General features: G+C 36.0%; 4 protein-coding genes across 4 annotated transcripts in view; 1 reads left to right on the top strand and 3 right to left on the bottom strand.

The window, feature by feature from the left end:
* LOC149378918 (Nucleic acid-binding, OB-fold-like protein) overlaps nt 1-27,688 on the bottom strand; it is a 99,700-nt gene that overhangs the window by 36,530 nt on the left and 35,482 nt on the right. The window lies entirely within an intron of this gene.
* On the top strand, nt 1,231-6,204 carry LOC149378921 (Sodium Bile acid symporter family). The gene is made up of 15 exons (XM_089604279.1): nt 1,231-1,491; nt 1,694-1,796; nt 1,925-2,032; nt 2,127-2,194; nt 2,365-2,443; nt 2,550-2,608; nt 2,700-2,768; nt 3,488-3,601; nt 3,707-3,728; nt 3,907-3,974; nt 4,488-4,573; nt 4,765-4,894; nt 5,003-5,104; nt 5,188-5,265; nt 5,847-6,204. Exons 1-14 carry the CDS (start codon nt 1,309-1,311, stop codon nt 5,260-5,262), a joined length of 1,266 nt encoding a protein of 421 aa, XP_089460405.1. The 5' UTR covers nt 1,231-1,308; the 3' UTR covers nt 5,263-5,265; nt 5,847-6,204.
* On the bottom strand, nt 23,965-24,503 carry LOC149378920 (uncharacterized). Its single transcript, XM_089603904.1, has 2 exons — nt 24,492-24,503; nt 23,965-24,294 (listed from the first exon to the last, which is right to left on the bottom strand). Exons 1-2 carry the CDS (start codon nt 24,501-24,503, stop codon nt 23,965-23,967), a joined length of 342 nt encoding a protein of 113 aa, XP_089460030.1.
* LOC149378919 (premnaspirodiene oxygenase-like) lies at nt 24,545-27,053 on the bottom strand. The gene is made up of 2 exons (XM_089603602.1): nt 26,121-27,053; nt 24,545-25,317 (listed from the first exon to the last, which is right to left on the bottom strand). The coding sequence occupies exons 1-2, from the start codon at nt 27,015-27,017 to the stop codon at nt 24,697-24,699; spliced, it is 1,518 nt and encodes a 505-aa protein (XP_089459728.1). The 5' UTR covers nt 27,018-27,053; the 3' UTR covers nt 24,545-24,696.

Here is a 27,688-nt window from a genome sequence, read left to right as displayed (position 1 = left end):
AGAAATAACAATCTTGTTTGTTTGTTTGTAAGATCTCATGAGAATGACATATTTTTGTTTCTATTCTAAGTTTCTAACTACCACCGTTATTTTAAAACAATCTGTTTTCCTTTCAATTTTCTTATTTATTTATCCAGGTAAAAACTGTGAGAGCAACGATAATTTTTTCACAGTTTTGTTGCTACTTACTTATGTTGGTCAATTTTCTTATTATCGTTAACTCGCTTTAAAATTCCATATAAAATATTAGATAGCATCATCTCAAGACGAAACATTAGCTTCATCAAAGAAAAACGACGAAACGTTAAACGTAAAAGGTATTATTGAAATATTCAATTGTCATTATAATAAATTGATTATTCTCTTAAATCTTAAATATATTATTAATTTGGCTATAATTTAAAAAAAGTGCTATTTAGACATTACTTAAGTCGTCCTAAAATTCTATATAAAATTGGGTCAAGCGGCTATATAGCCAAATGAAACTTAAGCTTTTGCAAAATAACCATAGTTTGTCAACTATAAGCAAACTAGCCAAAGTAAGATTAATCTAGGTTGGATTAAAGTTAATCCCAACGAACTATAAAGACATAATGTAAGGTTTATGACGGCTGGATTAAAATTAATCGAGACAGGATTAAATTTAATGACAATCTGGAAATTGAGGATCTGAAGCAGAACCGAAACATCTCCTTCTTCGGCGACGCGATTCTTGCGTCCTCGACGCTCGCGATGTTCCCGATCGCTCCGACAGCGGCGGCGAAACCGGATCGCTGCGGGAGAAGACTCGACGGTCTTAGGGCGCCTTCTTCGAAGACGATTCTCCGAGCAACGTCGTCACCGAAAGCGGCGATGACGGAGACGGCGAGGGCGTCGAGATCGCGGAGGGAGTGGTGGTCGAGGAGGACGAAGCCGATTCTGTCGATGAGGACGAAGTCGATTCCCCCGGCGGCGAGAGTGAAGCCGCTTCCGTCGATGAGGACGAAGCCAATTCAATCATCTGATTAAAGTTTTTGAGAGATGGCTATTTTACCAAACAAATGAAAGTTATGGCTATTTCGCAAAAGCAATAGTCTGAGATTGGCTAGTTCATACCATTTTTCCTATAAAATTTTAGACGAAACTTTAGCTTCGTCAAAGAAAAGAGACGAAAAACGTTAGCAGAAATATTCATATGACAAATCAAACGAAACGTTGGGGAAAACGAAAGTTTTTTATTTATTTATTTTTAACAAACTATGGTCAAATTTCGTCATTCGACAAAGAAAAGCTCTTCGACTGTGACTGCGATAGACTTGTGCAGCTTCAATGGCGGGAACGATCCAAACCCTAATCCTCACGCCATCAACGACGAAATCTCTTCATTTCCGCCGCCTGAACCGCCGTTTCTCGGACACAAACGCCTTACCGTTCGGCAGCTCCGTCGTCTCTCCTAACAGGCTATGTTTATCCAGAGCAGCCATCAGAGCCCCCCAGTCTTCGTCCAATCAGGTCACCTCAAAAGTCAATAAATTCTTCTACCATTTCCGCCTTTCTAGAGCTTATGTTTGGTTTCGGAGAAAACTAAGGAAATTGGATTGGCAGGAATCACACTGACGCACCTAGCTTTAAGTTAGAAATTAGATTGTATTTATTTATTGTTAATTTAAAAAGCTTGCATTGACATCTGAAAAATTCGTGAATGTGGTTCCAGATTGGAGATACTGGAGAAATTCCCGTTTTAAAGTCTCAACCATCAAATGGTTCCGTTTGGACAAAACCGTTGAAATTTGCTTCTGACAATTTCCTTCCATTAGGTTATGATAATCTAATCTATTAGTTAGTACACAGCTTTGTGTTCATTTGTTTAAATTAATCCTTATTAGTTTTTTTTTTTTTTTTTTTAAATGTTGGAATACTTGAACGTCATTGCTGTTTTATGCAGCGCTTGTGAGTGGGGTCGCATTGGGACTCCTATATCCTAGCATAGGTTGTCTTGCAGATAAATATTCTTTGTCGAAATTCAGCACAACTGGGATTTTTATTGTCTCAGGTAACCATGTTGAATTTCTCATCGAATGAACTTCAGTTTTCTAAATTTGTAAGATCGGATTTATGGTTTTGAAACTTTTGAGGTGGCTTCTTAGGTTTGACATTGCGCAGCGATGATATTGGTGCAGCTGTGGAAGCATGGCCCGTGGCAATTCTTGGGCTAGTATGATATTTAATTTATATATTTTTATCATCATACATTATGTATTTTTACTTTAAGATATGTAACACGTGATCGTTTATTTTTATTTTATTTTAATTTTCCTGCCTATGCAAGTTGATGGTTCCGATGATACTGTATTGTTCCACATGTTAACCGGCCTTATAATGCAGGTCTCTATTCTTCTATTGACTCCTTACTTCTCAAAGATAGTACTAAGTTTTCAGCTTCAACCGCAGGAATTCATTACAGGTTTGCTTATTAAGCATTTCTTAACTAGATTAATTTACAGGGGTGGACATAATTTTTTTTTACCTTTAACCTCTGAACAATGGAGCTACTTCCCTTTCTCTAACAGGTTTAGCTATGTTTTGTTGTATGCCAACTACATTGTCAAGTGGTGTAGCACTTACTCAGGTTGTTCTCAAATTCTGTCTTATTTATCCTTTCTAACCAAATTGCGACGTGTACGTGGAATTAAGGAATTGTTTATAATTCTTATGTGCAGCTTGCTGGAGGAAATTCGGCACTCGCTCTAGCAATGACAGTGATCTCTAATCTATTAGGAATTTTGGCAGTAAGTTTTGAGATCCCTTAGTTCAGTTTATCATATGTAGCGTTAGTTAGTTGAGAACCTGTGGGGTTCTTAGTTCTTGCATGTTACTCACCTCCTCACTATATTGACAAAGTTCTCGACTGTTTGTTTGCATAAGTTAGTTACTTGCTCTCTGCCTTGACTTAGTTCCTTCATTGTATTAATGATCGGAAGTTAAATGTTTTACAACGGTGACAACATTTTTAAAAAAATTGTTGAATGTTAGTAGAATTTATAGATGTTGTTGTTCATCTCGGTGGAACATTTCATATACTCTGCGGATTAGTTTCTCAACATTTTGGAATTGAATTATATAGGTAGCAGGGGTTAAATACTTTACGTTATGGCAATTCTATGTGTTCATGTAACAAATTTTCTTATCTTTATGTCTCAGCTAATTAATATTTAACATCAGAAATGGTTCAAATTTCAACCATTGAAACGTTTTTTTCCCATGTATGAACCTGCAGTAGAAATGACAATTTTCTTTATCAGTTGTGTAAAACAGATATCTTTTCTTTCCGATCTATGCCATCTTTCTTGATTCTCCATAAGCCACGTGGTCTCAGATAGAATCTATATCTTTCTATCTTATTCCCGTATTTTAAAGTTAATAATAAATCTTTTTTCTTCAGGTCTATTTAAATATTCAAATCTCTGGTTCATAGATACAAGTTTGTTCTAATATCTAGCATTTTTAGATCCCATTTTCAATCTCAAGATTTATAGCTTCCGGAGTTGGTGTATCTGTTCCAACTAAGCAACTATTGAAAAGTCTCACGCTCACTTTATTGATCCCCTTAGTCCTGGGAAAGGTAATTGATTATCAGATATCTGAGATTAGAACTTTCTATACCATCAAACACTCCCTCATATGTGTGCTTTTAACAAGCAATATTAATCTATATACTTTTTGATAGGTCATACGAGAATTATTCAAAGGTGCGTCTCCCAACCATTTTCCCATTCCATTAATTGCCTGGGATGAATAATGTGAAAAATGCGAACCTTGTTGGTGCATCGAATATAAACCGGGCACTTCCTAGAGCACGAACAAACCTTATTTGTTAACCTATTTTTAGAGCTTGCATGAGTACAACACTCTTCATTCCTTTTGAAGGTGTTGCTGATTTTGTTGATGGCAACCGTAAACTCTTTTCAAAGATCAGCGCAATTCTTCTGAGTTTAGTAAGTCCAATTTCTTGAATTAGTCTTTTATCTGATTTCTTCATAATTTAGTCTTTCCAAAGTTTTGGTACGTTTACTTTTACTAGAATATCATGTTTAGTTTCATTTCAAGTTGTCCTCTCATGTTTAGTAACCTTAAATGAACTTCTTATTCATTTTTTGCAGTCTTCACATGCACTCTTGCAAGCAGAGTTATAGTTATGGCAGTTTGTTTTAGTTTAAGATACTTTGCTCTTATTATTATAGGATTTAGTTTAGTAATAATCTGATGCAAGTATGTCCACGGGACCAGATTCTAGTAATTATAAATAGCTCTAAAGGCATTGCAATACTCAGTGATAATGAATCGGGGACCTAGGCTATGCAAGCACTGTGCATCCCTGCATACATTGACAGATTTTTGCAGGGATTTATGTGTTCCTTAGCAACAGATTTTTCTTAGAAACCTTGTACGGTTATCTATGAGTCAGAGACACGTGCCTATGAAATTTAAAGTCTTTGTTTCTGTTTCAGGTGCCATGGATGCAAATTAGCAGGTCAAGGGCGTTGTTGTTGATGGTAAAGCCGTCAGTCTTTCTTGTAGCCATCGGAGCCGGGGCGTATGCTTCTACACTCATACTTGTATATGAAATGAATTATTTTTCCTTTATTTAAAAATCCTAGACATCTGGAATTTGAAATAAGAAAGTTGTATGAAGTCTCAGATAATTTCTGAAGTTGTTGGAAAGCGTAGCTCACAAAGTTGCTTAGTATGGATTAAACTAATTCATCAAAATTCATTATTTTGCAGAGTACTACATTTGATCCTATTAGCCTTTAATTTTGCGGTTATAAAAAGTTCCTCTGCCATCTCCGGTGGTGGTCAATCAGTTTTTTCCAAAAAAGCAAATTCTGATGCTTTTGTTCTTGTTGCAAGTCAGGTGAGACACAGTTTCACCACCGATGATCCATCTCCAACTTTTCTTGTTCCTCCCTTCTAAATCAAGGCAATCATCTAGTCTTGACTCTGTGAAAATGTTTGAACGCAGAAAACTTTGCCAGTTATGGTGGCTGTGGTGGAGAAGCTCGGCGGTGCGTTCGGGGAACCGGGTTTGCTGGTGCTTCCTTGTGTTGCGGCACATTTGAACCAGGTTCGTTTCAATTCTCATTCCCTTGTGATTGTTGTCTTTTCGTTCTCATTTTAATTTGACACTACATTATTTAATATTTGCAGATAATCTTGGACTCTTTTCTAGTTAATTATTGGCTCCGGAAGGAAACTGCCTCCGACAAACTCAAAGATTCATAGTGTGTAAGAAATCCATCTCTCTGTTTATATATGTATTAGTTATTAAATGCATCTATGTGTTTGTTTGTTTTCTTACCTTAACTCCTTAAGTACAAAAATAACTAAATTGAAATGAAAACACAATCTGAAAAGAAAAATATAGCCGTCTTTTGCAAATTAAGTCTCCTAGAGTAATTTCTGGTCTTTTCCTATGTATTTGGATGTTTTAGAGTTGAATTTGTACTCGGCATTAGGTAGATACATTTAAAGTCAGGTTTCTCCAGGTCATTTGGGCATATGGACTTCAAAGTCAAGTCTTCATTGTGTACTAAATGAGTATTTTCATGAATTAGCACTTTTCATAACCATCAACAGTCGGTAATCAACCTTTAAATCATCTCTAGTTGTGATATACTTTAGTCACTTAATAAATTTAACACCGGAGTTAAAATATTTCAATAATTATGCCCCCAATATATACATATGTTTTAAGGTACATTTTAATTTGTAAATGGTATTTTTAACACAATCATCTTCCAGTATAACTCAACTCAAAGCTTATTTTTATTATAAAATTAAAAGTGGTAATATACTAAACAATTTAGGTTGTGGGCAAGCTCCAAGATACGAGATGGTGGTGGCGATGTGGGCTTACGAATCAAATCTACCACAATTATTTGTAATAAGGAGGGAGGAGGCATATAAATCACGTGATGGAATTCCTATCCAAAGTAAGAAACCAAATCACATAGAAGTGTTCACAAAATAATTGAACTGTTCTATGTAATTGTGTAGTCAGATTCTCAAATTATTATATTTGTTTTGATATAAGATACATTCACTTTTGCACTTGTAGCAAAATCAATTTCACCAATTGTTCACGTACCTTGTAATTTCCCCATATCATGTAAATTTCATTTTAGAATGAAATTATAAGAAATTAAATTATTGATTAATAAAAAAAATGGGATGTGCGTTGCGATTACAGCTTTTGAGTCAAATATGTGTTGTTGAAAATTGAACAACGATTGGGCGGTTCGACCCAAGGCCGGACCAAGTGTATGTGCTCGAGCTGGGCGTGAGCAACTCAAAAGTCACGAGTGTTTCTCCTTTAGTTCAAGAACGTTCTTCGCTCATCGCGGAGATCTAAGAGTAAGAAGAAGAAAATGAGCTAAGGGGGTGCAAAGGCGGTGCATCTGGCGCACGCTCAGACACTCAACATTAATCTGATTGCTATGCTTGAGATGGGGAGCACCGATATTCGTAGAGAATAGTTAGGAGATATGTTGCTCAATCGGAGGAAATTGTGTGCGGACGGTCTTGGCAGCGTTTTAGAATTCTGTAATCAAGTAGAAAGTGTTTATAATTGATTACCTGAATCCATATGAGGAGAGGTATTTATAGTGAGGAGGAGGGCTGAAAAAAAGCCTCTTGGGCGGGGACAAGGCGCGCGCGAGGGGGCTTAAGAGGCGCGCGCGAGGGGAGGTCTTCGTCGCGGGAGCGTGGCGCGTTGCACGCGTCACACACTTGGGTCCGCACGTCGCGTGTGACCGTTGTGTGTGCAGCTGTGGCGCGTGCAAGCGTGGGTTCGGCTCGGGGCCGTTTTGAATGAGCTTTCGACTCCTCTGGGCATTGATGGCCTTTTTCATGAACCGGCCCATTAGGCTTTTTTAGTTCGAAATTCGTTGCAAGTCGTGATGAATTTAATGTTTTCGATTTTTCGAAAACGACCGACAACAAACATTCTTTTTCTCTGAGTCGTGTTTTAGAATTGGGTACCATGTTTGGGTTGAATGTGTCCTCGAAATTAATAGTGATAATTGCTTCGGTAGTCGTTTTTTGTACTAGCGTGCATGAAGTTTTATCGTGAAAGCAACGGTTTTTAACGTTTAATTATTTTTCCTTTATTTTTCCATTTATGATCGCCTTGTCTACGTCAGTTACGGTGTTGGTCCTCGGCCGCGGCGAGCATAGGTGAAGACGGGACAAAATGAGGAGCGACAGAGCAATTGGGATCTTTATAAGGGGAGTGACCCCGACCCCTAAATGAAAAAAATAACTCAAAATCCCTCGTAGAGCCTCGCCGGGGCTACGCCCGTACCCGGTCTTCAATCCTTGTCATGACCGTAGCTGACAACAACAATCCATTCAATTTAGGGCTTTTGGTGTCGGGCGTGTTTATGGACGAAATCCGAAGTGCACAGTCTTGAGAGCTTGAGGGAGCCATGTCCACGTGAAGGTTTTCTTTCCCATTTTATTGTACTTTGTGTCTCAGACAAACTATGACAGAGTTCTATAGATATTTATGTATTTCTTTCCGTTTTAATTTTATTTTTAAACAAATATTTTAATCCTAATCAGATACATATTTTTCCAAAATGCCATTCAATTGACCATCACGTGACAAACACGTGGATTGACGGTGAGTGAGAAACCATCACAGAAGGAATGTAATGACACAAATTATGATATTAAGGCGAAAATATCGATATTTTATATTACAAGGGACACACTCAGCTTGTTTTTCATGTCATTAATGGGTCATTATAATTTAAATTAATAGATTAAATGATTTTATGTGTTTTTTTAGCCAAAAAAATAAGAAAACATTCAACTCATTTAAATGGGTTGAATGGAAATTTGACCATCATTTTAATTCTACTAGGTAGGTGAATTAAACTCATTTAGAATGTACACAATTTAAGATATATTACCTTATGTTAGTATTAAATTTTCTCACATAAATTATTTGATTATGCATTTAATCATATTATTAAAAAAATGTACTAAAAATTACATGAGCTTTAAATTAAGTTATATAGTTATAATTAATTTTTTTTATTTAATAAAATATTATAAATTATCATAATAAGAAATAAATTAGTGTCAATTAGGCCAGTAGCCCAATAACTCATCCTCCTTTTAAAATATAGCTCAAATTTCATTTTATTAAGATAATAGCCCACCAAGCCGAAGTCAAACATGAACTAAGGGTGAGCTAAATAACTAGCCCAAATAGCTCCGCTACTTTAAAATTATAGCTTAACTATGAACATATTTAGGAAAGTAGCCCATTTGTAATAATTAATATTATAATATTCCAATAATACCCTTAAGGGTTAATATTATTAATTGTCAGAGTAAATAATATTAACGGTAACAAAAAAATAGTTAATCTCATTAATGGTAACAAGAATGACAGTAAATCTCATTAACGTTAACACAAACAATTAACTGTAACAAGAACAACAGTAAATCTTATTAACCGTAATAAGAACAACAATAAATCTTATTAACCGTAATAAGAACAACAATAAATCTTATTAACCGTAACAAGAACAACAATAAATCTTATTAACCGAAATAAGAACAACAATAAATCTTATTAACTGAAACAAGAACAACAGTCAATCTTATTAACTGTCATCTCTGCCGTCTCCGGCGCCGTAATTTGAGTTTTCATCGGAGTTTCAAACAGCGAAATCCCAGCCCTACCTTCCGATCTGAACACCGCGTGGATCGCCTCCAACGTCGTTAATCAATCAGTAAATACGATTAACACCAAAATTCATTAACATTAATAGTTAATCAATCATTAAATATGATTAACACCAAAAATTCATTTACATTAACTGTTAATCAATCAGTAAATAGGATTAACACCAAAAATTTATTCATATTAACAGTTAATCAATCAGTAAATATGATTAACACCAAAAATTAAAACGAAATCAAAACGAAAAACCGATCAAAACATATAACAACATAAATCTACCTCTAGCTAGTGGTCCGAAAGACAATCAAATCCAGTCCACTTTAATTCAATACATTTTTTTTACCTGCAATGACGAGAGAGCCGACAAATTAACGGAGGCAGAATCCTTGTGCGTCCTCGGAAGCAGCCTCTTATAGGACTGAATGTAGAGGAAAGAACCATATCGCGCACATCGGCACCGTCGACTTCTTCCTCGACCTCGGCATCGGATTCTGAGTGAAGCACCGAGGCGATCGTGTTGAGCACATGCCGCACGTGGTCACTGGGGATCTGAAGCGTCTGCAAGTAATAAACAATTAACTAACAATCAAGTAGTAAATAATATTTTATAGTATTAACCAATAAATTTATGACAACACTGATAGTAAATAAAATAAAATTTTGGTAGTAAATACTATTGACTCTAGTAGTGAATAATGTTAAATATGGGTGTAAATAAAACAAATTTAACTAAATATTGACTATTAATCTATACGAATTAAATAGACATTAATCATTATTATGCATGCTCTGCTATATATAAGTGAAACTATGTAAGTTGTTAGACAGTAATCAAACTATGAATATTTCATGGTAAATAATATTTACAGTCAATGTATATGATACTAAATATTATTTACCATTAGAAAAACAAAATATCAGTCTCTGTTTTGCCGTACGATTCTATGATGTATGTTGTAAAATTGATTCTTCAAAATTGACGACGAATACCTGAAAATAAGTGAAATTAACAAACAAATAACAAAGAAGTGCTATAAATCAAGATAACCTAAATTTGTAACATACCCAAACAACTTAAAAATGCATAGAATATTCAGAAACCAAATGAAGAGCTTTAAATCACTAACTTATCCAAACAGTTTAATGAACGATTTCAATTTTTTATTTGAATTAAAACTTATTCTGAGAGATACGAGATTATCGCGATTCACAACACTCACCGAACAATCCAACGCTTCGAAGACTGTCACGATTCCGTCAAGTCCGTCGCCCGGAAAAATCCTCGTAGCTCCGCCGATAACAACGAGCTTCTTCGATTCCAAAGCGCAACTCTCTCATGCTCTCTCGAATCTCGTGGATCTTCCTCTCTCAGCTCAATCATATCCTGCCACATGTGTTCCACGATCCGCCATGGATTCTCCGCTCTGGCGATGGCGTCCGAGGCGTTCTCACCACCGCAAGCTCCGACAGAGCTCACGATTTTCTCATCAATTTTTCTTCTCCGGCAATTTCTTGCTCCGACGCCGCCGATTTCGTAGAATCTTCGGAGATCGGCGATTCAATAGTCGTGTTTTCATCGCTTTCATATTTGTAGATGAAGTAGGTTCTTAGGATTTGGTTTAGTGCGTGAGTTGTTTTCATTCATGGGTAGTATTGGAATTTTGAATATATCATATTATCATATTGGCTACTTTCTTAATTATGATGATAGTTTGGCTACTATTTTAATCTCCCCTCTATTAAGGTGAAATTTATTGGAAGACCCAAAAGATTCTTCCAATGTATCATTTCTGGGTCCAATGAAATTCATAGGTATAGGAATTTGTAACTAGCCAAGTTTGCTATTCTTATTGAGAAAATAGCTCAAGTTTCATTTTATTAAGCAAATAGCCCATATTTTTTGCTCAGACCTTAATGCCCTCGTTTCCTTCACGAATCAGTTAATTAATTAACGTACTGGAGTGAGTTAGGTTAATTAATTAACTGATTCGTGAAGGATTTGAAATTCACAAAAAATTTACAAAAATAAGAACTTAAGTCAATTGATATTCAAAGCAATCAATTAATTAACCTAATTCCTTATTAAATCATTTAGTAAATTAACTTTACTCACAAAAAAATCAGAACATAAGCTAATATTCAACCAATAAGTTAATTAATTAACCTAACTCAATAATCAGTTAATTAAATTAACTGATTCGCGAATTTACAGTGAATCAACAAAATCGGCGAATCCTCTTCTTCTTCTCCACCACCAGCGAACCCGAGCCACAATTTAAAACAAAAAAACCCTAGAAAACCTCTAATCATCGCTGGACACTCTGTCGGAGGCTCGATCGCTGCGTGAAACGCGAGGCGGTGGAGGCGAAAAATCTACCGGCATCGTCGTTTGAGTTGGTGGAGGCGGCGAGTCGATCGTCACCGTCGTTTGCGGCGGCGGAGGCAACATAATCTTCTGAGTCGCGTTCGACGTGGCCGACACCTCATGAGGAGCCTTCGGAGGCTGCAGAGTCGTGTCATTCGCCGGCGGAGAGATAGTCGGAGAAGTAGACGACATGGTGAGAGAGAGAGAGAGAGTGAAGTTGGGTTGGGTGAATGAGATTTCAAGGGTAATTTAGGTAATGTACAAAATATGGGCTATTCCCTTAATTAAATGAAACTTTGGCTATTCTCTTAATTGGGCTAGTTAGCAAAATAGCCCTCTATTAAGTGGCTAGATATTAACAAATCTATTAAATTAACTGTTCAATTAATTAAATAAATTATTCAGTTAATTTAATTAATTGAACAATTAATTTAAATAGCTTCGACCTCGTGTGCTATTTCGCTAATAAAATAACACTTTAGCTAGATCCTTAAAAAAAGGTAGATGATTGGCTAGTTGCAACAAATATTTGAATAAATTATCAATAATATAAAGTAATATTGATTTGTTTTATATAATATTTGATCATTTATCACCATTGAGTATATTAAAAAAATGAATGGAACATTGTAAATGTTTATCTATAAACCACATATAATAAGTTAAATCATACTAATACTTCATATTAGCCAACGTTTGACTATACTTTCATAATATTATTAATATGCATTTAGTGATTTTTTTTAATAATATAATGAAATAAGATATATCGATTAAATGATTTTGTATTTTTTATTATACAAATTTAGTTACAATAATTTTAATTTATTTAAATTACTAATAGGGTAGTGCAGCTAAATAACCAAACTACTTTGTACTCGACCTTTTTGAAAGATTTGGTAAAATACCCATTAACCAAAATTAACTATATAAAATGTACGAATATACCCTTTCACACATTGGCTTATGTAAACAGAAAGAAAATAAAAAATAAATTATAATAAATGTCATTAGTACACATTTTCCGCTTTCTATTTGTTACTTAAAACGTGTATGGAGGACAAAATGAGAATGAATAATTGATTATGAAACGTGTAAAAGTTTCGGTAAATCAAAAACAAGTAAGAAGAAGTGGGTATTTTACAATTTGTAAATTTTAAGCGACTTATTACGAGTAATTTTTTTTCAATAACACTAGTTTTAATCTTTGCATCACTTATCAGTTTTTTGTTTGAATCGTTTTTTTTACGGAACTTCTTGAACGACATTTCAAATGACCATTTTGAATGTCCAATTTATAATAGAACACTTAGGATGAATGTCCAGTTTAATTCAAATGTGCCAAACAAACCCATTGTTACCCGTGCTGTAGCTCAGGGAGTAAACATGTTATGTATTATTAAGAAAGTGAAAAAAATGAATATAAAAATAAAAGAATAAAATAGTCTCTCTCCATGCTTCTCCCATTTAAGTATCTCTGTTTAGATACAACAAAGAAACGAAAAACGCACCTGAAACTGATATCCAGAGTTTCTTATACAAACATTAATTTTTTAATTTTTTTTTACATTGGGCACTTGTGCCCATGCACAAATATACACGTCTTTTAGTATTGTTAAAGACTGTTTTTGTGATTTCTCTTCAACATCAATAAGGAGGCGGTGGGAAGTAAATCCATAATAGGAGTTAACTAGTTGCGGGTCCAAAAAAGTTAGTCTTGGTTAATGCTTTCGTACATCATGTGTAGGTTTAATCAAAACCAAGTTTTTATGAAATAAGAAAAAAATCGCTCGTAAGAAGCCTCTCAGTTAGATTTATTAGACAACCCGACAAGGGAAAAGAGAGAACCGATAGAACAAGGCTTTAATGTCATCTTCTGCAAAAAGTTGCGTAGATTAGGGTTTCATAACCTAAGAATAAGCGTTGATTTTCGTATTAAAGGATAGTGATAAGTGTGAATGAATTGTACTTATCAATGACATTCGTAAACAATTGACGAACTATATCAACTCTTGGTATCAATTCAAATTAATACAATTATAAGCATTAAGAGGACGAGAATTCATAAGATTGCACATAATGTTTATAGTTTTCAATACAAACCTAGATTATCCATGTTGATTATTTTAATAAACAATTATTCATGACCTCTCAGCTCTAAACAATCATTATAATTCAAAGGTAGATAAACAATAACTATAACAAATTGCGTAGTTAAAATCAACCCAACACGTATGAAAACGAGACAATAGATAAATAAATCAGAGAACCATAAAAAATAAAAATAAAAAACGTCCGTATGTAAGAAAAGTCAAATGATTTCTTAAATATGCCTCCAACACGTTTTAGATAAAAGAATTTAATCTCACTGTAAATATTCTTATTATTCAATATACAGCGCAAAATAAAAAAAGGCGGAATTTATCAACAATTGCGTTCAGAACACCATTTGACTGTATTTATTTATTATTATTTGAAAACTTTATTTAGTGTGGTAATAATCTTTCAAGGAAAAGATTCAATTTTATTTAGAATTAATGACATTTTTGGCCCCTCATCTTTGACCTCTTTAACACCTTGGTCCCTGATTAAAAAAACCTGCAGTCTTGGCCCATTATGACCAGCCAATTTTCATATTTGGTACTTCTGTTAATTTTTCTGTCAAAATTGACGGATACTCATCACGTGCAAGTCACGTGTGCGAATTGTGGAGGGTAAGGCATTTCAATATTGACTCTTTTTTTATTTATTTTTTTTTCACGTTTGATTGAATTAATTTGGGAAATTATTAATTTGGAATTTTGAATATCCAATAAATTAATCCAATATTTTCATATATGTTCATATTCTCTCTCTCTCTCTCTCTCTCTCTCTCTCTCTCTCTCTCTTCGGGCTTCAAGGACGACGAGGGATCCCTGTAGATCGATGCCCAGAGGCCGCCACATAAGAACACCGCCAAAAGAAGGCGCCGGCAGCACAAGACCGCGTGGGGAGGACGACCTAGAAGTGGGTATCGCCGAACTAGAGGAGGAGTGGCCATCGTCGCGCATATCTGGAAAACTCGAGAACTCGGTGGTCGCCGGACGACCATGGCTCGAAGAAGAAATGGGAGCGTGGCGGTCGGACCCGAGCATGGGGGACGGCCCAGAAGCAGATCTCGCCGGCGACATTAGATTTGGAAGGAGATCACGAGCTCTGTGGCGCGCGACGCCTCCAGATGAGGGCTCTGCCAGACCCGCCGTCCTCCTGTCCCCATCACGCGGCTCCAAGAAGCGAGGAGGCCTCGACCGACCTCCTCTACGCGAGCTGAGGAAAGACGATCTCGGGTTGGGAGAGAGCAAGTCTTCGCCGTACAAGTCTTCGTCGTCTCTCCTCAGTTGGCACGCGCGACGATGGCGGGTTGAGATCGAAGGCCGAGATCAGGTCGATCTCGAGGCGAGGGAGGTCTGTGTCGAGGCCTCCACGACGCCCTCTGCGTGGTGCGATGCCTGGTCAGCAAGCGGTTCCTGTTCGCCGGAGGCGAGGCCCCCGAGAACGCTGGCCGAGAACGCTGGGCTCAACCCCATAGCCATTGTCACGGAGCTCAGGAACAGGTAGATCGATAACGAGAGAGAGTGGTTTGGAAGAGCATCTAAGCAATCGTCTGAAATCTCATATGGGTTTGTCTTGAATTGTGATTTTGTGTTAATCAGCCCTAGATCGCCACAATTGATGGTCAAGGTTGAGAGCGAAGCCCTAGAAATCCCCAAAAGCTGGTCCTTCTTCTTCTTCTCACTGGTGGCGTAGAGCTCCACGACCAGCTCGGCGGTGGTGAAAGAGTTGAGAGTGTGCTCGTCGACGATGAACATGAACTTGTCGTTCCACTTCGGGTTGGTGGATTTGGAGACGCAAGACCTGAACTTCTGGTTAGTGTTTATCGAAACGACGGCGTAGATGTTGACATCCCCGGCGGCGATTCCCTTTGGCGGGTTGAGATCGAAGGCTGAGATCAGGTCGATCTCGAGGCGAGGGAGGTCTGTGTCGAGGCATGGGTCCGAAGTCGGCGGCGAGAACTGCTCTGATCGGAAGGCAGTGCTCTGTTTTCCAATTCACGATTGTGTACATTCTCTATTTGCAGAAGCTGAGAAAAGCAGTATAGATGGAGTACTCGACAGGAAGAGATTTTCTGTTCTGTAATTTGTGTGTCCCTTGATGCTCTCTCTCTCTTTCTCGGTGTCTTTTTCTCGGCGGTGGTCCTTGGTGGCTCGCGGCGGCCGTTTTCCCTCAGCCACGGCGCGCGCTCGAGATGGGTTTCGGGTCTCGGTGACGCGCGTTCTGATACCGAAGACGCTGAGGATCGACAACCCGGCCGAGGCGGCGAAGAGCTCGATTTGGGCCACGCTCGAGATCAGGAACGCAAATCCCGCGGCCATGTCGACGGAGAAGCAACGCGAGAGAGAGAAGAAGAAAGAAGAAGATATTTTTCTTTTTCTTAACTATTATTTTGTATTTATTTTTTTTAATTGTAATATGATTTGTTTTTTTAATTTATTATTAAATTACGATTTTGTCCTCATTTAAAAAGCACATGATAAACACATGATCCATTTTTCATCTGTTTTGACGGTTTTTTTAACAGAATGACTGAAAGTGAAAAAATGACTATCATAATGGGCCAAGACTGCAGGTTTTTTTAATCAGTGACCAAGGTGTTAAAGAGGTCAAAGACGAGGGGTCAAAAATGTCATTAATTCTTTTATTTAATACTAAGAAGCATCATCTTTATGTCACCAAATTGCGGATTTGCTGGCGTTTGGTGTTTTGTACTAATTTTTTTCCGGTGGCGAGTACGTTTATGAGCTTTGATGTAAAATTATTATGGTTCATTTCTTTCATATAAAGCTTGATTTCTGTAAAAAAAGAAAGAAAAAAAGATTATCGGAAAAGAGAGAAACGTAGTACTCGAACTTCTTTTTAATGATATCACTTTTGTGGAACAAGGATATTGTTCTCTTTACGGGGTTCTGCGAAAATAATATAAATAAAATCCATTTATAATATGATGACTTTTCCAGATCGGGTTTCTCGGTCACCAGATCATTTTCCCAATTCATTTTTTCTTTTCTTTCCAGAGACAAAGATTGTGCTCTGCGTTATAAGGAAACAATGAAAGAAACTTAAAAAAAGAGACCAATGTATTTTCAGTATATATCTTGGGTAGGTTGACTTCTTAAAAGTAAACTAATTAAAGGTGGCTATGGAGATAATAAATGTGAATATATATCCACACACTCTCATACAGCTTGTGATTTGTTGTTTGTACAAACAATAGATGACAAATTTGATTACAAGTCCCTTTTAGACATGAAGTATTGTAGGGTTATTTAATGTTTTCAATATTATTTAATCTTAGAGATAAGATGTCATGGTTATTGTCTCAGTAGTCTCCTTCATTGAATTATTGTCAAAAAAAAAAAACAGAGTTAATGCATGTAGATAAATAGGTAAGGTTGGGAGTTTTATGGTTGAAGACAACTGATTTTAAGCGTTCTAGAATCCCAGTTTTGTACTTGTGAGTGAGAAACCATCAACAAAAGAAGTGTAATGACACAAATTACGATATTAAGGCGAAAATATCGATATTTATATTACAAGGGACACACTCAGCTTGTTTTTCATGTTTTTTTGAGCAAAAAACCAGAAAACATTCAATTTATTTAAATGGGTATTTGAATGGAAATTTGACCATTATTTTAATTCTACTCGGTAGGTGAATTAAACTCAAAATGTACACCATTTAAGATATATTACCTAATATTTGTATTGAATTTTCTCAAATCATATTAATGAAAAAAAATTAATTAAATTAACTGTTCAATTAATTACCTTAACTCTTATATAAATTAAATTAATTATTCAGTTAATTAAATTAATTGAACAGTTAATTTAAATAGCTTCGACCTCATGTGCTATTTCCCTAATAAAATAAAACTTGTGCTAGATCCTTAAAAAGTGGTAGAGGATTGACTAGTTGCATACTTGAATAAATTGTCATTAATATAAAGTAATAATGATTTGTTTTATATAATATTTGATCATTTATCATCATTGAGTATATTAAAAAATGAATAAGACATTGTAAATATTTATCTATAAACCACATATAATAAGTTAAATGATACTATTGTACTTCATTTTAGCCAACGTCTGACGATACTTTCACAATTTAAATAATATTATTAATATGTATTTAGTAATTTTTTAATAATATAATAAAATATGATATATCGATTAAATGATTTCGTACTTTTATATTATACAAATTTTAGTTACAATAATTTTAATTGACTTCAATTAATAATATGGTAGTGTATCTAAAGAACCAAAAAACACTCATTAACCAAAATTAACCACTCATTAAAACACTTCCTTTTTGAAAGATTTTGTAAAACACTCATTAACCAAAATTAACTATATAAAATTTACGCATATGCCATTTCACATGTTGGCTTATGTAAACATACAAAAATAAAAAATAAATTAAAATAAATGTCATTAGTACAAATTTTCCGCTTTTTATTTGTTACTTAAAACGTGTATGGACGAAAAAATCAGAATGAATAACTAATTCTGAAACGTATAAAAATTTGGGTAAAATAAAAACAAGTATGAAGAAGTGGGTATTTTGCAATTTTTAAATTTTAAGCGACTTATTACGCGTATTTTTTTCTCAATAACACTAGTATTAATCTTTACATCACTTACATCATATACTGTTTAGGTGGTAATAATCGAACGCTAATTTATCAGTTTTTTTTAATTGTTTTTTTACGCAACTTCTCTAACGATATTTCAAATGGAAAATTCAAATGACCATATTGAATGTCCATTTTATAATGGAACAATTCAGATGAATGGCCAGTTCAGTGCCAAACAGACCCATTGTTACCCATGCTGTAGCACATGGAGTAAACATGTCATGTAATCTTAAGAAAGTAAAAAAAATGAATATAAAAACAAAAGAATAAAATAGTCTCTCTCCATGCTTCTCCCATTTAAGTATCTCTGTTTAGATACAACAAAGAAACGACAAACGCACTTGAAACTTATATCCAGAGTTTCTTATATAAACATTAAAACATTAATCTTTACAAGTGCCGATGCACGAATATACACGTCTTTCGTTAGTATTGTTGAAGATTGTTTTTGTGGTTTGTCTTCAGCATCAATAAGGAGGCGGTGGGAAGTAAATCCATCATAGAAGATAACTAGTTGCCGGTCCAAAAACAGTTAGTCTTGGTTAATAATTTCGTACATCATGTGTAGGTTTAAACAAAACCAAGTTTATGAAATAAGAAAAAAATTGCCTGTAAGAAGCCTCTCAGTTAGATTGATTAGACAACCCGACAAGGGAAAAGAGAGAATCGATAGAACAAGGCTTTAATGTCGTCTTCTGCAAAATGTTGCGTAGATTAGGGTTTTCATAACCATTAATTTGTAGAAAATATTTACAGAAGATCTTGCACGTGCAATCTTGATCAAAACTTGAAACTTCCCAAATATATCGAACCAAACAGAATATTGAGAGATCTGATCACGGAGGACAAGATGTGTCAACATATTGTGGATCATGTTGAGAAACATCTGCGGCGGCTGTGCGACTCCGACCCGGGGGGAGGCGAAGGTCGCGCTTCCTCGCGTGTGGTGGCTTCTCCGACATCGCTCTTCCCTTGACCTCGCACGGCGGTGACCGAGTGGCTTTTTCAGATCTGAAACCTCAGATCTGAGTTTGCGACCCCGCGAGTGGTCGGCTCTGCCTTCTTCTCCGACCGGGGCTGGTGCAGCGCTTCTCAGATCTGAGTTCTTGCAGCAGTTCTTCTCCGTGCTTCACCGGCGAAGGCAGTCGCGGTCCACCGGGGGTCCGCCGGCCTCGTCGCGGTCCGGTCGGCTCTGCCTTCTTCTCCGACCGGGGCTGGTGCAGCGCTGCCGCCGGTGGTTCTTGCAGCAGTTCTTCTCCGTGCTTCACCGGCGAAGGCAGTCGCGGTCCACCGGGGGTCCATGGCTCAGTTCGGCGCCGGCCTCGTCGCGGTCCTTGTGGGGTTTGAGAGCTTTTTCTTGGAAGACAATTTTAATTTAGTTTTGTGTTTTGATTTCTTGGTTTCAGCTCTTGCTGGTTCTGTAGTGAATCGTTATCTTTGTTGTTGTGCTTTGGTTTTTTTGACTTGTTTAGGAGCCGGATTAGCCGTAGTCTCCTTATCCGTAGTGGATTTCCTGTTAGGTTTTGATCTATGCAGGTGGAAGAGTCATCTTCTTCGTGGTCATCAGACCGAGGTTGGTTGGATTTTTCCACTGCCAATCTTTGGGTTTTTGAACGAGCCTATTGTGTGCTCTATTGGTGCTTGTAATTCTTCTCGTTGTCGGAAGTTTGCACATAACGTACTTTTACCGGATCTTAGTGTTAGATTCACTTCGACTTAGGTCTTGGTGTTCCTTGTATTAAGGTGCTTTTCTCCTGTATTGATGGGTTTTTTTACCCAATTTTAATGGAAAATCCGTTTATTCAAAAAAAAAAAAAGTATACTTTTCCGATAAAAAATAAGGCAACACCAAATGTAATAAACATTCGTTACAGACTTGACTCTCTTGTTGCTCAACACTTGGATCACACCGAGTTTTCTCATCTGCCACCAGCACTCGCCAAGCATCACCATAAAGGCTGAATGAAATATTGCAATAACTTTGGGCCTTTGATTTAACACAAGTAATTTGTTTTAATGAAATCCCTCGACAAGTTTGAGGTGCATATATTTGGGGAAGCCCTTGGAGTGTGGTGTGCAGTAATGTACAAAGCCACTACAAGAAATTGGGTCAACAACGACAACAATATTTAGCCGCGACAACTGATGATACAAATCCCGACTGTTTCCAGTGAGTTCTTCTATCCCATGTTTGTTTGCCCTCTCTCTTTCTTCCTCACTCACTCTCTCTTCTCCATCTCTATCTCCGTGTCTCAGACGAGCGAGCCACAACATTCTTATGAAGATGGCGAGCCATACTTTAGCCACGACTTTCCGAGCTATAGCCGTGCTATTTTTTTCCAGTTGAAAGTACTATTTGTTGTAGTGAGTTAATAATTTTTTTTCTTGAACCGATAACCATCTTTCGGCTAACCTAGCCTCCTCCGGTGGACTTGAAAATGTAATGTAAACCCGCATATAAACTTTGATGCTTAAAGTCGTTCACATATTTTATAACAAACCAAAACGTATCTCATAACAGACACGGGACATAGCCATGAATCGCCGCTGGGGGCTGGCAACTAATATAAGTTAATATAATGTTATAATTTTATAAAAACTCTATTGATTAAATAATTATTTTAATCGTCTATAAAAATTATATAATTAAAAAAGCTAAATATAAATATACAATATTTAAGATGAAATATAATTATTAACATCCACATTTCATTTTTGTTGTTACATTTGTTGTTGGCTTATTTTCTAAGGCAACGTTGTCGCGGCAAAATGTCTTGAAACATCCCGGATATATATATATATATATATATATATATATATATATATATATATATATATATATATATTGAGACATCTCGGTGGCCGGTGTGCACATAATCTATATGTTTGGAAAGTTTAATGTTTCGCCAAGTTTGTTTGCAGAATACCTTCTACATATATTTTATCCGCGTGAACAAGTAAGCAAACCCTAATTCGACTTCCAGATATATTGACCACTATAATGGTCTTGGACGCATTCATTCACACGATTAGAGTTCTTAGATGTGTAAGATTGGCGGACTGGAAAACTGGTTGTGTGCGGTGTGATGTAATTCTCTAGATGGTATTCATGAGTCATGAAACGTTAGAGTCTTGTTTGGATTTTTTTTGTTTTGTGATTGAAGATTTACGATCGCTCACATTGAAGGTTACCAGACACTTGAGAGAGTGTTTGAGAGTGGAAGTGAGAAGAGTTCAGACTTAGGGAGGATCGTTCATATAAGACCATCATGTACTATTGACTACTTTTCAAATAGTGAATTTTGTTTTCATTGGGTAAACTGTTGAGAATATTCATAACACAAACTGCTGTAAAGAGTAAGTGACGTTGCACCGAATTGAGTTACTACTTTTGTGTCATTTTACCTTTATGTATTGCTTTATATTTTTCATCTATTGCATCGGAACAGATTACCGCATACATTGACTTTACATTATTTGCGACATCTTGTGTCTGCTAACTAAACATAATTTCAATTTTTGTATTTAATATTTGTTTGATTTTATTCTTAACTCTTTTTCAAGTCTAAAGAATTACATACATGTTGCCTATACTTGTTTTTACCAAATGAACATCATAAAGAAAAAAAATGAAAAATATGTCCATAGACTATCAGTTGTTTGGTTAATAAAATATAGAGCTTCAAAATTATTTATGCGGTTGAAGTCTTACAAATTAATATTTTAATTTAATATAATTATAGGGCCGGCTAAACAACTAGCCAAAACAACACCCCTACTTTAAAATTATAGCCCAACTATTAACATATTTAGGAAAATAGCCAATTTATCATGACAACATTCCAATATTCAAATACTACCCTTAGGTTAATATTATTAACTATCATAGTAAATAATATCGTCCATAACAAAAAAATTAGTAAATCTAATTAACAATAACAAAAACTACAGTAAATCTTAGAATAAATGACATATTTGCCCCCTATATTATGGCAGATATTTCAAGTTAGTCCCCGAATTCTGAAAACGATCTTATTCATATTTGAACTTTGTTTTTGGACCCATTTAGTCCTTCCGTCAATATTTGCATAACTCTGTCAGTCAAACAGGCATATTTTAATCACGTGACAATGAAACAAGGGGCAATATAGTAATGATGCATATGAATAAGGAAATTGTTTTAAGGAAATTGTTTAATAAAACGTTTTCTTAAAATAACAATTATTAAAAAAAAGAATACCAAAAACAAAAAAACATTGGATTGCGTGCCATTCTAATCTCTTTTTAGATCTTTTTCTCGATAATAACCTGTGTTTCATTTTTTCCCGGGAAACAAAAAGAAATCTGAGTTCGTTTTTCCTCCGGATTAACAGAGAAATCGTTTAACTTTGAACCGAGCTTTCATGGATTCCTCGGCGGCTCAGCGTCAGATCAAAGCCATCAACGGCCATTTAGTTTCTTCAGGAGACTCTGACTCTCTTCTCGGGAGTAACGTCACCGCCGGCGAGTTTGTTTCCGGTACGGACGTTCTCAGAATCGTTGAATCTGTATATATGTCTGTGGATTTCGCATTAACAATCAAAGTCTCTCTGTCTCTCTAACAATCTTTTGAAACTTCGATTGAGGTGTAAACCAAAAGCTTTGTCTTTTTGAATTGGTTTTCAGTTAAGAATATGATGAATCCAATTAATTTATCAAGAATATGTTTTAGCCTTTAGAAATGACTGAGGATTCTTTGGAAAAAATAAGTATTCCTGAAATTTGAACTCGTATTTTGATATGCGAAATCTCTGTTAAGATTTTATTTTTCGTCGTTCACTTTAAAAAAAGCTCGACCCTCCAAGGTATGACATTGACTTTACAGTTATAAATAAACTTGTATTGTAAAGGATATATTTCTGGTACTTGTGTCTCTTGGGTTTGGGAGAGTAATGAAGCTGTAATTTTTATTTATTTTTGCTTGTTATATCTAATGAAGCTAAGAATGGTATTTTGTAATTTCGTATGTGTGTGTAAATATTCCCACAGATCAAGGCTACAGTGTTGTTCTTCCGGAGAAGTTGGACACCGGAAAATGGAACGTGTTGTTCAGATTTTGGTATTCTTTTTTTTTAATTAATTGTTATTTTAAGAAAACGTTTTATTAAACAATTTCCTTATTCATATGCATCATTCTATATTGCCCCTTGTTTCATTGTCACGTGATTAAAATATGCCTATTTGACTGACAGAGTTATGCAAATATTGACGGAAGGACTAAATGGGTCAAAAAACAAAGTTCAAATATGAATAAGATCGTTTTCAGAATTCGGGGACTAACTTGAAATATCTGCCATAATATAGGGGGCAAATATGTCATTTTTCCTAAATCTTATTTGCCGTAACAAGAACGACAGTAAATCTTATTTACCGTAACAAGAACAATAGTAAATCTTATTTACCGTAACAAGAACAAAAGTAAATCTTATTTACCGTAACAAGAACAAAAGTAAATCTTATTTAACGTAACAGGGAAAGTATCAGAGATGAGAATTAGTTAATCTAACTGTAAATACGATTTACTAATTATTTCCGTGAACAATCGAGGACAATAAATATAGTAGTAAAAGTATCAGAGATGAGGATTAGTTAATCTAACAGTAAACACGATTTACTAATTAAAAGATTTACTAATTAAACAAGTTAGTAGTGAGAGTTTCGGTTTTGGGTGTTAATAAAATGAGCTAAACACGATCTGATTTACTGATCTCATAGTTTAGCCTTAACGCTAGACTTGATTTCTTACACCATCACATATCAGAGAACAAACAAATAAACATGGATCTGTGAGCTTTCTTGAATAATGCATAAAATCTATGAGCTCGAATTATCAATTGAATAGTGTCACATACAAATACACTACTATTACCTTGATTGCTATACTGTGATGATAGGAGGGAATTTGACAATAATGTATCGATAATCAATCGCAATACCACCTAATCATCGCATTGATAATGACCATTAAGAGACGCATCCAATAAAAGTATAAAACCTAATCACATCAATATATTAGATCTCCATTATACGGCGGTGCACATATGAAAAAAATTACTTGAACGAACTGAAACATGTAAATCTATGATCTAAGACTCGTCGGCCTCAATTACCGCAGGTTTCTTGAAGAAATCATCAATCCGACGCGTTCCGGCGGGTACAGGCTTCTCTGAAGCGGCGGCACGTGGGCGATCCCGTCGACTCGCCGTCGGATCTTTGATCGCCGGAGGCTCGGCGGTGGGGAGAGAGTCCAAAAGGAAATCGCTGGTCGGAGTGTGATTCTTCACGGCGGAGATGGTATTTTCGAGCTTCACGGTCCGGCGCTTCTTCGCGACGGCTATGGCGGCGGATTTCTCGGCGAGGAATCCGAGGAATAGCTCTGCGGAGAGCGAGACGAGAAATAGTGCGTCGGAGTTGACCTTGGGGTAGGGATATTTTGGGGAATTCTAACTAACGTGGGTTATTCCTCTAAATAAAATAATAGTCTGGCTAGTATTTTAAACTCCCATTTATAAACCGGCTATATGCTAACAAATCTCATAATTATATCCATACATATATATAACTATAAAATACTAAATAATAACATGATTTTTATTAAAAAAAAAGTACATGCCTGATCATACATGAACTAAGTTATACATTCCACTAAACACAAATACTTGACACAAACAGTTCCACATAGTTTTTATTAGAGAACAAACACTCATTGCAAATACTAACCACGTAGATGGATAAAACATAAAGTTCTGAATTAATAAGCAAATACGAAAGACAGTATTTAAATATGGAAACTCATAGAGAGTTTGTTGGGTGTGGCATCACTCTTCAATGGGCTTAAAGGGGACCGCCATCAATTGCAAATCGGACTTTCTGCCGACTGTTGCACCAAAGAGCTCGGTCATGTCGATATTCTCGGGTGCCATCTGATCCGGGAGACTCCAATCGAAATGATACAGAAGTTGAGCAAGAGCGAGCTCTATGTTGGCCAAAGCAAATGTCATGCCTGGGCAAATTCTTCTGCCGGCGCCGAACGGAATAAACTCGAAGTGCGTTCCCTTATGATCCAAAGAACAATCCAAAAATCTCTCAGGATAGAAGGTCTCAGGGCTGTGCCAGTACTTGGAATCTCTTCCGATCGCCCAAGCATTTATTAATACTTTGGTTTTTATCGGAATTTCATAACCTTGAACCACACAAGGCTCTCGGCATTCTCGTGGGAGTAAGAAGGGAACAGGAGGGTGTAACCTTAGAGTTTCTTTGACAACCAGCTTCATATAACTCAGCCCTTGAATGTCTTCTTCTTTTATAACTCTCTTTCCCTTTAAAACGTGTCTAATCTCACTTTGTGCTTTAACCATCACACTTTGATTTTTCATTAATTCTGCCATAGCCCACTCCAGTGTTGTCGCTCCAGTATCGGTTCCTCCAGAGAACATATCCTGCCATATACATATATAGGTCACCGCAAGATTACGACGGGACCGTAGGACACAACAGGAGACCACATGTCACCCCAGGGCGAATCAGAAGACCCGAGACCGATCTTTAAGAATTCGTACTCTATTAAGGAAATTTTTGTCAAATTGCACATACTTTTCAAATTAAACACTTACCTATAGAAAACCAATTTTCAAACTTTCAACCATACTTTCCCAAATTTTCCCAATACAATATATCAATTTTCATTATTTTTCTAGTAATATATTCTTCTATTCGAAGAATATCTAATTTTCCAGTTTTTTTTCTCTCTCTTACTTATCATTGTTTCAAATTATTTTACTATATTCATACTAATAAAAAGTGATGAGAAATTTATAAGATAAAAAAAAGGCTAAAAGAAAAAAAAATGACTCAGGTGGAAAAAGGATTTTTTTTTTCATTATATATTAATATGTTATTTTCATTATTTTAATTAATCTTTATATTTTTTTAGGCCGATTAAAAAAATATTCAGGCCCATCATTTTCCTCTCGCCCAGGCCCCGATTTAGTCGAGCAAACGAGGTGAACTTAGTAACTTGTAAAAAATATCCAGGTTTAATAATTATTTTTTATAAGCTGATCATATTGAACCTGTTTAATTATTTTTAATGTTACTGTAGAGGACGACATCTCATTCGATCAAATAACTAGTTTATATATATATATATATATATATATATATATATATATATATATATATATATATATATATATATATATATAAACATATATAAACAGTAAACCTAGTCACAGAAAATTACCGTGATAATAGCTTTAATGCACTTGGTCGTGATAGGAACTTCAAGATCAGTGCTTTTCTGAAGTCTGAGCAGAACATCTACGAGATCTTCAATTTCTGGTGGCTCGCTGCTTCGCACTTCGAAAACATGCATGTCTATGATGTTTTGAAGCGCAGCGTCGATATCTTTGAACATTCTTCTTATTTTGGCCAAGGAAGGGCTTAGCAGCTGCAAAATCTTCACAGACGGGTACAAATCAGGTAGATTGAAACCAGTGGCCAAGATCGTGGCCTGCTTGAATCTGGGAAGCATGGTCTCCACGTCTCGTTTGTCATACTTTCTCCCGAACGCTGCTCGGCTGATTATCCTGCTCGTCACGTCAAGAAACCTCTCACTAAGATTGACCGGGCGACCCGAGATGGAAGAAGCGCGAATCGATAGGACGAGGATTTGAATCTCCTCTTGGCGGATCGACGAGAAGGATTGCACTCTCTTGCTGCTCAAAAGCTCGATCATGCACAGCTTCTTCATCTGCCTCCAATAGTCGCCGTAAGCGCTGAAGGAAATGTTTCCGGGGACGCTGCCAAAGCAAGCTTCCACGGGAATAAATTTAGGCCTCTGAGCAAAGGCCAAGTCGTTTGTTTTCATGAACTCTCTGGCCATCTCTGCTGACGAGACTATGAGTGTGGGTGACTCGCCGAGTTGAAGGTGCATGAGAGGACCGTATTTTCGGGAAAGCCGCCGGAGAGTGTGGTGTGGTAATGCTCCGATCATGTTGTGTAGGTTTCCAATTATGGGTAGCTTCATTGGACCTGGTGGTAGTTTTTTGGGAGATCTTATCGTGGACATTACTGTAGAGAATATATAAAAGATTATTACTGCCAAGATGGATATCGATAGTCGAGAAAGGAGCTCCATGACTGTAGGGCAGAGAAGTTAAGTGATTATTGATGATCCCTCTAGTTATGGAAAGCCTTCTTTTATAACCAGTTGAAGAGTTATTATATTCCTTAATATTACCAATACGACGGGCTAAAATATTACAGCAAATACATAAACTATTAATGACAGCCGCCATTGTTTTATTATTAATTTATGTCAAGAGTCATAGCTTCTTACAGCTGCTGAATACTCACATCATTGTTCATAAGATCGTATGAAATCAAGCGTGATTTTAAGGATTTTTAGAACAGAGAGTCCTCAACCTTTTTATATTGAGACAAATAAGTCCTCAACCTTTATTTCTAGACATTTGAATCCTCAACCTTTGTTTCTACGCTGCATATTACATCTTTGAATAGTTAAAGTTCACTTTTTGCTAAATAGTTAGCAAATTTTAACTTGGTTATGTATTAGGGAGAGTTAGGTATATAGCCCGTTTATAATCCCTAAGTTAAAATTCCAATCGAAGTTTCTAAAAATTAAGAAATATCTCAAACTCAAGCTCTATGTTAAGAAGACGTAAATATGAGTTAGGTTATTTTTTTTTAATATTTGAATAATTTGACTATAATTTTAATATAAACTAGACATTTGGTTATTTAGAACAATATTTTCTATTTATTAATATATGTATATATATACACATT

Source organism: Urtica dioica, chromosome 12, assembly GCF_054948205.1.
Source record: "Urtica dioica subsp. dioica isolate 48M chromosome 12, U.dioica_male_clone48M_v1_H2, whole genome shotgun sequence".
Classification (NCBI taxonomy): Eukaryota; Viridiplantae; Streptophyta; class Magnoliopsida; order Rosales; family Urticaceae; genus Urtica; species Urtica dioica.
This window is presented reverse-complemented; position numbering and strand designations above follow the sequence as displayed.